The sequence below is a fragment of the Callospermophilus lateralis genome, chromosome 1 (genome assembly GCF_048772815.1).
Source record: "Callospermophilus lateralis isolate mCalLat2 chromosome 1, mCalLat2.hap1, whole genome shotgun sequence".
Lineage (NCBI taxonomy): Eukaryota > Metazoa > Chordata > Mammalia > Rodentia > Sciuridae > Callospermophilus > Callospermophilus lateralis.
Window position 1 is genome coordinate 39577079 of NC_135305.1, and position 11941 is coordinate 39589019.

Below are 11941 nucleotides of genomic sequence, written 5' to 3' on the forward strand. Positions count from 1 at the left end.
ATTAAACAATACTATAAGCCATCTTTGGTGATGACTAATTAAGTAACCTCTATTAAAAGCCAGGCTTGAGTTGCCAAGGAAAGAAAACTTCCAATAGTTTTTTTTAAATGAAACACTCAAGTACATTCAAAGAAACAAAGACACTAAGCTTTAACTTTCTAGAGTAATTGAAATGTACTATTGAAAAGTAACATGATCTCACATGTCTTTGTTCCTTCACTGTCATAATTTTGCTTCTAACTTAAATTATTAATTAAGTATAAGACTAGAAGGCTGCTGACTTTTCAGTTTCCAATTAAACTATAAAGCGAGAGCTAGTTCAAAGTTAAAGCAGTTTTGACAAAAAGAAATTTCTCCTAGGCATGTGAAAATACTGATGATTTTCACATTCAAAATCTTATAAAACAGTTAGGTACAAAGCCTACATTTTAAACTAGCAAGGATAACTGTAGACTCCAACTACATGCATTCCTCAGGAATAAGGAAAAGTACTAAGGCTTCTCCCCTTGCTTATGATCTTCCATTAAGGGGGTACCCAGCGATGGCAGGCTTCATCGGCATCAGTTTTTAGGTGGCTTGCTGGTTTTGAGACTACTCAAAACTGAACAATATTTTGAGGACCTGCCCCAGATCTCATCCTTGTCTAACTACATAACACTAAGTATTAAAAGAATGGGGTGGGGGTATGACTGTGACCCGTTTCCCTTTCAACAAGGTGAAGTGCAGTCAGCTAAAAGGCCTGCTGACTTCGCAGCCCTGGAAGCCTCGGAGAGGAAGCTTGGGCATGGCAATAGGAAAGAGGTACCAGCAAGGGGGTCGGGCCCAGAGAGAAGGAACAACAGAGTGGTCAGGCACAAGGGAGAGAGCAGCATTTCAGCTTCTCTCCATCAGTCTTTCACAAATGGACCTACCTGTCTCCCTGTTCTACCTTCTCTTCTCATGTCTCGCAACGAGCGACCCCTACCTCCTGGAGAGTGTGAGTGTGTGTGTGTGTGTGTGTGTGTGTGGTGACAACAACCTCAGCACCCTGGCTGAGGACAGGGGTTTGGAGGGGGTGGGGACGCAGTTCCTCCACAGGCCCGGAACTCCCCCGAACGGCCCTCGAAGAAAAGGGGGCGGGAGGAGCCCGCCTGACGCCGACCGAGGGCTCAAACCCGGCCTGGGAGACCAACCCTCGCAGGGGCTGACGTGCAGCTCCTTTAGGTTTCAATGGTGGCCTTTCGGGGGGGAGGAGAGAGGTGACAAGGGGCTGGGGGTGATGTGGCCTCCCCTCCCCCTCGCTCGGCTGGCTGTTTACCTTCTCGATACTTCTTGCGGAGCCGCCGGTGGACGCTCTTCACCACCCCGGAGAGCTTCTCCTGCTCTAGCTTCCGCTCCTGATCCCGGGGCTGCGGAGTGCTCGGGGGCCCGGCCCCCTGCCCGCGAGCCACACGTCGGTCATCGGCCCCTGGCTCCATATCGCAGCCGCCGCCGCCGCAGCCGCCGCCGCCGCCGCCCCTCAGGCCCCCGCAGACGCTCCCCTGATGGAGGAGGTGGGGAAGGAGGAGGCAGCAGCGGAGGCAGCAGCCGGAGGAGGCAAAGGAGCCGGAGCGACAGCCTCGGAGGTGGCCCCTTAACCAAACGCCCAAGCCGATTGGTGGACTATGGAGGGCTGGGCGGAAACGGAATAGCCCTGGAACCAATGGACAGAGAGCGGCGGCGGCGCACCGGGTTGTTTGGGAAGGCAAGCAGCTGGAGGAGGCGGGGCTCACAGGCGGAGGGGTGCTGAGGCGGAGGGGTGCTGAGGCGGTGGGAGAGCTGGGCCCGGGGCGCCCATCTACGCCGCCCCTCCCCGAATTTTGTGCGCAGGCGCAGTGGTGCGGCCTGGGGATTCGCGCAGTGAGCAATGCGCTTGCGCATGTTAATTTGCTTAGTTTGGGCTTCATTCTACCGTCCAGGTTTCGCAGTTTTGTGGCTTTTCCACCCGCTTTGTTTTATAATCTAGTGTCATGCGGCCAGAGTCCTCTACCTGAGCCTTCCCTGCACCCTATCACATCTATGCAGATTTCCTTTAGCTTTCTAGATACTCTTTACCATGACTTGACATCACAGGAATTTTACATTTCAGCTGACTAAGGCTTACATGCTTTCTTTGGCCCAAGAAGAGGCCAGGGTACCAAAGGCTGGTATAACTCACCCACCAAAAGTGATTAATGCTACTCTTGATGGTTAAAGGACACAGAAAATGGGGAAAGGCAAGGCCAAGAAAAGGAATAGGAGATGTGGGAGGACAGAGATGGAAAGACAGAAGGCCCACAACTGATGTTCTTGAGAACATTTGACAAAAATGCTACAGGAAGCCTGGCCTAATTCACCTCAGAACTATAAGCGCTTCAAAAGTCCACTCAGGTGACCTCAGGACCATCCTCTTTAATATGGAAGGTTAGTCTTTGCCCAGGGTGCCTAAGTGGGGTTAGCAACCTGCTCACCCTTCTCCACTTCTTTTCCTACTCTTGGAAAGTTCTTGCAGAATATGATTGCAGACTTCTGCTCCAGAGATCTGGAACACTGCTCTCCAGAAGAGACTGCAGTAGCACCTGAAGTGGTACATGAGGCTGCTGCAGTTTCATCAGAGATCCAATAGGCAGAGAATAATGAATGAATTGTGTTAAGAGTGTGAACTATGTCCTCATTACAGTTGTGATTGTATGACATTGTATGGAAGTTGTTAAAATGAAAACCTTTTGATCAATGATTTTAGAAATCTGAATAAAGTTCACATTATGTCATTGTTTCATATGCTACTTTCTGGATAATGAAGACCCTGGAGAGCAAAGCAGTATCCTTACTCTCTAGATCACAGAAGTGAAAGGAGATTGGTGGAAGAGTGTCCCTACCAGCACAGTGAAGAGGCAGATCAAACAGAGACAGAGACAGATAACCTTCAAAAGAACTAATTATAATTTTAGAAGAAATCAGGAGGAAGTACCTAATATATTGAGACTGTGGTGGTCTTATTTGCAGGAATTTCATTTGGAAAGAAAAGAGAGCTTGAATGGCATACCTGTTTTGTTTTGTTTTGGTTTTTTTGTGTGTATTTTAGCATATCTGGGAGGCAAATACAGGAGAAATATAGAAAACATTAAATTTCATTTGTATTAATTGATAAAGAAAGCTTTCTTCCATGTTCCTAGCAAACAAATTTTAATAGCTTTTAAAAATTAAAGATGTTAACTGAAGGAAATTTGGAAAATACAGAAAGAAGTAAAGAAAATTAAAGTCACCTGGCAACCCACCACTGAGAGAAAAAAACTATTGATGTTTTTTATTTGTTTGTATATATTGATGAGATATTTATGGATGGCTATGATAATCTCCATTATGAATAACCTACGATGTCATCAGTTAATTCCCAGTTATTGTATATTTATATGTCTCCATTTTTTTTTCTGTATTCCAAATAATCCTGTGTCAAACACTTTTGTAGGGCTGCGGTGGTAGCTCAGTGGTAGAGCACCTGCCTGGAAAGTGTGGATACTGGGTTCCATTCTCAGTGCCACATAAAAATAAATAAATAAAGATATTGTGTCCATCTACAACTAAAAAATATTTTAAAAACAAAACAAAAAAAATCACCTTTGTACACAGGTTTGCCCAGTTTCTTTAATAATACATTTCATTAGGCTAACTCTCTAATCAAAACATGCATTACTGAATCAAAAGATTGAAAATATTATTTTTGATTTATATTGTCCAACCTCATTTTCCAAAAGATGGGGCAGTTTATGTCACCTCTAGATGTACCTGTGGATGTCTATCTCACGGCACCCTTACCTAGATTAAGTATTACAATTTACAAAGTCATTCATGAGATTTTTTTAAAAGGCCTGTATTTTTAAGAAACAATAGGAACTTTCTGTAGTTACATAACTATCTCTTCTGGCTGGCATAATCTTTAAACTAGAAGAACAAATAAAAGGAACTTATTTAAATAAGAAATTATTTAAATAAGAACTTATTTATTTAACTTAAATAAAAGGAACTTATTTATTTAGAGTCAAGCAAATTGAAGAACACCATTTTTTTGTTTTTTGACTTCTCACTTTTTTCAGAAGCAACTCAAGAATTGTAAGTTGGATAGACAGATTTTTATTTTAAATTTGCGTAAAATTTAAATTCCTTGGTAAAAGGGATTCACTGAAAGAAGATCTTTTGACACTATATTAAACCATATCCTATGCCCAGAAAAATGTCAGTATTTTTTCCTACATATAGTGGCAGTTTTTATTGAATGTAAATATCTTATTTTAAGAAATTCATTATTATCATTATCATAATCATTATTTTTATTTTGTTGGTGCTATGGATTGAACCCAGGGCCTTTCGAATACTAGGCAATTTATCTACCACTGAGTTGCATCCACAGCTTATTATTGTTATTTTAAATGACCATTAGGGAAAGAGGATGTTGGAATAAAACACTATTCACTGTGCAACACAAATCAGCCTGGGAGGAAAAGCCCTTTCTAAAGCACTAAACTGCAAGTAACTCAATTTATCATCATAAGTTTTGCTTTACCTAACAACTTCTGAACCCTCTTCCATGACATTTAGTGTGTCATAGAAAATTTCCTGGGTCAAAGACCACTTGGACAAGTAGTAAGAAAAAATACTTTGACCTTTTGGTTTACAGTTATATGCCTTATAAGAAAAACAAATTTCTATAGTTGATGGAAAGAGTCAGCATACTATAATAACAAAGTATTTCTATTCTCAGTGGAAGTTCAAAAAATAATAATCAGTAATGAAAGCAAACTTTTAAAATCCCTCTCACAGTCTGGCATTTGGCATTGAGTTCACCAGTAGGTTTTGGGTGCACCATAGAAAAGTTTAGTCTATTTCATTCTTCGTTTACTGAGTAATCCTGTTAAAAAAAAAAAAAAGAGAGAGAGAGAGAGAGAGAGAGAGAGAGAGAACACTACATATTTTTCACTAATTTTTAAATATGATCTACTATTTTTTGGCCTTCTTTATCTTCAAAATCCTAAAAACAATTTAAGTTTTAATGTAGTATAATAAAAGTATAAATACTAAAGATATTTATAAAACATATAGCAATGTATATTAAAAAAAGACTTATAACTGAAGATAAAGCTACATTCCAAATTGGACAAATCTTTAGCTCATGACGTTTTATGGTTTGTATATGAGAAATTCCCCAAAAGCTCATATGTGAGACAATGTGAGAGGGTTCAAAGGGGAAATGATTAGGTTGTGAAAGCCTTAAACTAATCAGTGAATTAATCCCTAATGGGATTAACTGAGTGGTAACTGAAGGTAGGTGGGGTGTGGATGGAGTAGGCAGAGCATTGAGGGCATGGTTTTGGGGTTTATATTTGTATTTGGTGAGTGAAATCTCTCTGCTCTCTGATCATCATGTGAGCTGCTTCCCTCTGCCACACTCTTCCACAATGATGTCCTGCCTCTCCAGGAGCCCCAAGGAATGGAGTCAACCTTCTATGGACTAAGACCTCTGAAACCATGAGCCCTCAAACTTTTCTTCCTCTACAATTCTTCTGGTTGGGTCCTTTTATTCACAGAAGTGAAAAACCTGACTAAAACATGATTATTTAAAAATATAAGTTTTAGAAATTCAGCTAAAATGAGGACTCAAAAAGTAAAATCAATGTTATCTGAAAATATCTACCCATTATTTATATAATTCTTACCCATTAATATAAAAATACCAATGAAGTTTAGGTTCTGATTTCTATGAATCCACAATTTTAAAAGGTAGATATAACAATTGTTGGGCACATCAAAATTAAAAATAATTTTGCTTGTTTCAAATTTTGCAAAAATTTTTTTTGGAAAATGTATTTTTTTAACTTAATGTTTTGATAGAAATAAAAGGGTAGAGCAAGAAAAACATTTCATTGGTATATTCTCATCCAGTAAGGCAGATTGCAAATTTTAACCCCTTCTATTTGTGAAAAAAATAGGATTATTTACTTTAAAAATTATGTTTATTAATCCAATACCTCTCCTGCAATTCTTAATATATCTGTCAGCCTGGAAAATCTATAATATTACACAAAGATTAGCTACCTTGCCAATCTTAATTAAGATACACAATAGTCAGGGTAGTATTAACTATAGCATGTGATAACCATTAGTTAATTCGTAACTCCAAATGCAACTATAAAATTTATAATATGTTTGTGATATACTAATTAATGGAATATATTCAACGTTCATAACAAGGCTAATACAGGGATAGCTCTAAAAAGAAAATAATGTTAAATTTTTCCCTTATAATGAAGTATATAACTTAGAGATTCTCTGTGTTTTGATTCTGGTTTTGCATTAATCACCAGAGAAAGGTACTTCAGTTGTCTGAGTTTGTTTTTTTCCTTTCTCTCTCTCTTTGTCAAATGTACAAAAAAGAAATTATATTTGACTAGTGTTTTTTAATTAATTTATTTATTATCCTTTGTATCATGACTTAAGAACAAATACATTTTACATTGGGAATCAGTATACTTGGACATATACTGTTTATATATATATATATATATATATATATATATATAAAATGAAGTCAAAATTTTACAAAATAATACTTTGCAAAGTAAAATGCATCTTGGCATTTTCAACTTTGTTATTTTTAGCACTACAGAGCACACTACATTAATTTCAAGGCCCTTTAATGAGTCTTTGTCTAAGATTTAGAAAACACTGGCAATTTGAAACATCTCTTTGACCCCTGAACCAAAGTAATTCTGTGACTCACGTAGATTTTTTTTTAGAAAATTTTATGAGATGTTCCTGTCTGTTTCTGGATGTTCCTGGAACTGAAGCTACTCAGTTCCTTTGAGGCATTATTTTTATTTTGGGGGTATTTCCCACACTATGAGTGCAGGCTCAGATAAGTGAAATGTCTGTTTTCAGGAAAACAAATAATAAATCAGAAACTATAGGGAATCTTTTGGTCTGTTGAGGAAAACTATGGAGCTGTGGACAGAAAACAAATCATACTGTATGATTCCACTTATATAAAATTCTGGAAAATACTAGTGAATCTATAGTAACAGAAAATAGGTCAGTGATTGGATGGGAATAAGGTGTGGGAACAGGTAGCAAGTTTGATAAAAGGGCATAAGGACTATTTTGAGGATGTGGATATTTTTATTATCCATATTTTGGTGATGATTTCTCAAGTTTCTATATTTAGATTATGTGCTATCTTCCATTTTCCAACATTTGTCCTGTATATCAAATACACAATGAGACCACTATATATGGATCAGAATGGTTAAAATTCAAATGACTGACCATACCAGCTGTTGTCTGGGATAGAGAGAAACTCTTAAAAAATAAAGAAAATGTTAAATAGTACCATCACTTTAGAAAACAGATTGGCAGTCTCTTAAAAACTCAAGCCTATGCTTAGCATATGAGCCAACCATCCCATTTCTAAGCATTAACCCAAATTTAACAAAAGTATACTTATAAAAAGACTTACACATTAATGTTCACAGCAGCTTAATATGTAATAACCCCAAACTGAGAATGATCCAAATGTTCATTAACATGTGAATGGATAAACAAATTGTAGGATAGCCACACAGTATATTAGTCACAAATAAAAAGAAATATTGCTTTACACGGCATGAATAAGTCCCCAAATGGTTAAACTGAGTGAGAAAAAAAAGACAGAAAACAAATCATACTGTATGATTCCACTTATATAAAATTCTGGAAAATACAAGTGAATCTATAGTAACAGAAAATAGGTCAGTGATTGTATGGGAATAAGGTGGGGGAACAGGTAGGAGGTTTGATAAAGGCACATAAGGACTATTTTGAGGATGTGTATATTTTTATTATCCATATTTTGGTGACGATTTCTCAAGTTTCTATATATATCAAAATTTATCAAACTATAGTTTTTAACTCAATAAAGATGTTAAAAATAATTATATGCCAGACATTCTGATAGGCTTTCTATTTTTGGTAGCAAAAATAAAACAAAACTTATTTTCATAAAGTTTGCAATTGCCATCAAGAGAATGCATAACAATGAAATTCTTATTTATTTACTTCTTATCATGTAAGTAGAAATTTGGTACCTAGATCAACCAAATATTCTATCATTTTAGTATGAAAGTAACAAGGGTTCAGTATCTGGAGGCATCTAGTGCCTCCTTAGCGGCGGTTCTTCTCCCCACTCAGGAGGGTGTAAGCCACCTAAGAAATTAAAGTCTAGAATAATTAGTAAAACACAAAAGACAGAATCAGAAAAGACAGTTTTAAAGATGGAGCCCTGATAGGTCCAGTCCACACAGGAGTTGGAGCTAGATGATTAGAAAATGGCTCCCATGGTTTATTTAAGGGGGTATATCAAAGGCAAGGATAAGGTTTCAGGAGTGGAGTGTTGCTTCATGTTGTCTTGCAGTAAGCAGGTTGATTGGCATCTTGGCAGGTCACCCCATCTCCAGTGCTGTGTGGGACCTTTGGCAGAGCTTGAATAGGACTCACAATGTGTCTGGGAAGTCAACCAGAGGAAATGTCCACTGGTAGTTCCCAGACACCAGATTCTCCTATTCATTAGGCTGTGATGTGTGATGTAGTCCACACACAGCCCACGAATGACTCTTGACACTTCAGCATATCAGTTAACTGAGAACACAAGTAAAAATGGAAGAGAGGGATAACAAATTATCCCTGAATATTAGTCTCTTACCCTTTCCCATGGCTTTAAAATAAAAAAAAAAAAATAGGCAAAATTTTAAATTCTTAAGCTAGTCTAATTCTAAATAGTTGATAGGGATAGAGGGATAGAGACTAAAAATATTAGTAGGAGTTCTATGTTGAGTTAAAACTATGAGCTTCTTAGGTCTAGAAATATATATATATATTTACTTATTTATTTAAGGAAATTGTCCATTGAAGTGTCAAACCAGTTAAGGAAGTAGTGTTAGGTAGTTGAAGAGAAGCACAGTTCTTTTTTGTTTTGTTTTACTCTTGGTTCATATTACATGTTTCAGGGAAAACATCAGATGGGGAAAGCCTTTTGTTTGTTAGCTATTTAAAAATAATTATCTGCCAAATAGATTGTAGCCTATAATAAATTGGCATAAGAGGTTTATAAAACAATAATTAGCAATTAACTTTTCAATTAAAGGAACATTACCATAAGTGACATGGCATTTTTAAGTAGAGATATTAAGTGAAGAAAAGTTATGAACTAGATGATCTGAAGATATATGGCTAAACTTTCATGTTTTGGGATAATACATTGTGATTTAACACGTTTCTTTTTCTTTCTATTTTATTATAAGCCCCACCCTACCTATTTAACACTTGGATAATAAAAATATGCCTATCTTCCTTTGTTAAAAGATAAGTAACATTGGAAAGAACACTGTGGACTTAAAAAAATAATCAGTTTTCATAAGAATAAACAATTATGGCCAGTTAAAGAGAAGACTTAGAAGCTAGAAAAGTGAAGAAAGTGGCCCTCATAGATAAACTCAGCTTATCTCATAATTTCAACCCATATTAAGAAAAAGGCCAGCAGTTCACTCCCAGAGTACAGGGATTTAATATAGCATGGATCATTTATCATTTATTTGCTCAAAATCCTGAAATTCAGGCAGGGATTAACAAAATAGTAGTTATTTGGCTGAACTTCTCAAAGAGAACACACTTTGAAGATTTCCCCCCTCACCCGGCTGACATGTATTGTCTATCATCTGGGAGCTCCAGGCCAGTGTCCTGAGCTTTCCACATAGTTGGATGAGCTAAGGTAGTTACGCTTACATGGAAGATTACTTTCCCCAAAGCACAAAATGGGACACTTCCAAGCCATTTTCAGGCCAAACTGGTTTAATATATCTTGAGCAATACAACATTTCCTCTGGATCATAACTTAAGCATCTCCCTCACCTGTAATGCCTTCCCCATGTCTTTTTTCCTAATCTGCATCCTATATTTCCTCCAAGATCCAATAAAAAGAAGACTTTATTCATGAAAAGTTTTCAATTATTCCAAGTTCCTGTGATAGCACTTTTCTTTTGAAATCTGATCAGTTTTACTATCCATATTATTCATGTTACAGTTTGGATATGAGATTGCCCTCAAAAACTCCTGTGTTAATGAAGGAATGTTTGGAAGTGAAATGACTGAGTTTTGATAGTTGTAACCTAATTAGTCCACCCTAGTTTGAATGAACTGACTGAGTGGTAACTATAGGCAGGTGGGGGCATGGCTAGGGGAGGTGGTTACTGGGGATCTGCTCTGGAAGGATGCATCTTCCCTATGATCCCTATCTCTATCTCTCTCTTCCCTATGGTCCCCAACTCTATCTCTCTGCTTCCTTACTGCCATAAATTAAACAGCTTTCTTCTGCTGAGTCATTCCTTCATAATATGATGCCTTGCCTTGGACCCAGGGCAACAGAACCAGCCATCTGTAAACTTAGACCTTAAAACTATGAGCCCCAAATAAACTTGTCCTCCTTTGAATTGTTTTCATCAGGTATTTTAGTCACAGAGATTAAAAAAAAAGGCTAAGTAAAACAAATTGATACTGAGAAGAGGGTTCTTTGCTTTAATTAGCATTGCCATGTGGTTCAGAAGTCTGTGAAACTAGTTTACTGGAGGAATTTTAAAACGTTTATAGATTCAGGCTGGAAAAGTTTTAGAATATTGTCAGTAGAGCTTAAGGGGTGATTCTGGTGGGAGTTCAGACAAGAATGCCAATAGAACTACAGAATAAAGACTCTATTGGGAATTGAAATAGAGTCACTTATGTTATATTCTGGCAAAGAACTTGTCTATGTTTTTCCCATGTTGTGTAATTTTGTGTGGGGATGAATCTAAAACTCATGGATGAATTAATCTGGTGGAGCAAATTTCAAGGCAGCACTGCATTCAGGCAGTGGCGTGGATATTTCTGGCAGCTTTTAGCCCAGTTTACTGTGAGAATTGGAAGCAGAAAGTGGAACTAATGAATTTTAAAAAACTTGCTGTTTGTCCAGTAAAGCTGGGGTGATGGAAGGTGTGCTTATTGAAGAGTTTAAGTCCCCTAAAGAGATGTTAAGTACTTTGCACAGAGACAGAAAAGATTTCTCAAGGATATCTCAGAAATTTGTAAGACTACACCCATGACAGACTCCAGGATATAGAAAATTTCTTTGAGATCATGGTGGGGGGATACCCTGTTGGCACAGAGAGACCTAGAAAGTTATTTCATCATGCTGAATCATGCAGGCACTCAGAGGCCACTAGTCCTGATTCCAGCGGAATTAGATACTGTGGGAGATATCAACTGTCCTTGGCACCACCCATGTGGTACAGGTTCTGCAGGAACAGAGGTTGCTGAAGTTGAGGGGTCAAGGATGTTTCCACAGAGATATCAAAATAATACCTGGGAAGTCAGATAAAGTGTAGCAGGCTTGGGGTTCCTGTAGGCTGCCGCTGAAAGGGTGAAGTATAAAGTTGTGAAGCTGAAATTGAAGCTCTAATGGAGACCCCAAGAATTAAGAGATGCCAATAATGGGAACAATTTACTGAGGAAAGCTGCTCATTGTGGAGAGAGTTAGGCTAAAATCGAGCTCATGTGCACTGTGACATGCAAGGCCAAAGGGTTGGGGCTGCCCAAGCCTATGGAGAACATATCTCACCTTCAGGTGTCCTAGATACTATATGTGGAGTTCTGGGGATTGTTTATCTTGATGGGTTTTGGTCTTGTTTTGGTGCCATCCTTTGTTCTATGTCCCTATTACTCCCTTTTGGGAGGCTACTCTATGTCATTGGAGGATACATTTATGCTTATTGGATATATGTAACTTGATGTTGATTTTTACAGGAGCTTATAGCCAAAAGTTTGCCTTGAATCTCAGAGGAGACTTGGAACTTGAACATTTGGGTGATGCATAAACTGTTAAGACTATGGA

General features: G+C 37.9%; 1 protein-coding gene across 1 annotated transcript in view; it reads right to left on the reverse strand.

The window, feature by feature from the left end:
- Samtor (S-adenosylmethionine sensor upstream of mTORC1) overlaps positions 1–1475 on the reverse strand; it is an 87032-nt gene extending 85557 nt beyond the window's left edge. The window contains exon 1 of the mRNA XM_076861607.1: positions 1298–1475. Coding sequence (XP_076717722.1) covers positions 1298–1457 — 160 coding nt within the window. The 5' untranslated portion in view covers positions 1458–1475. The remainder of the gene's footprint in view (positions 1–1297) is intronic.
- Between the last annotated feature and the right edge of the window lie 10466 nt (positions 1476–11941).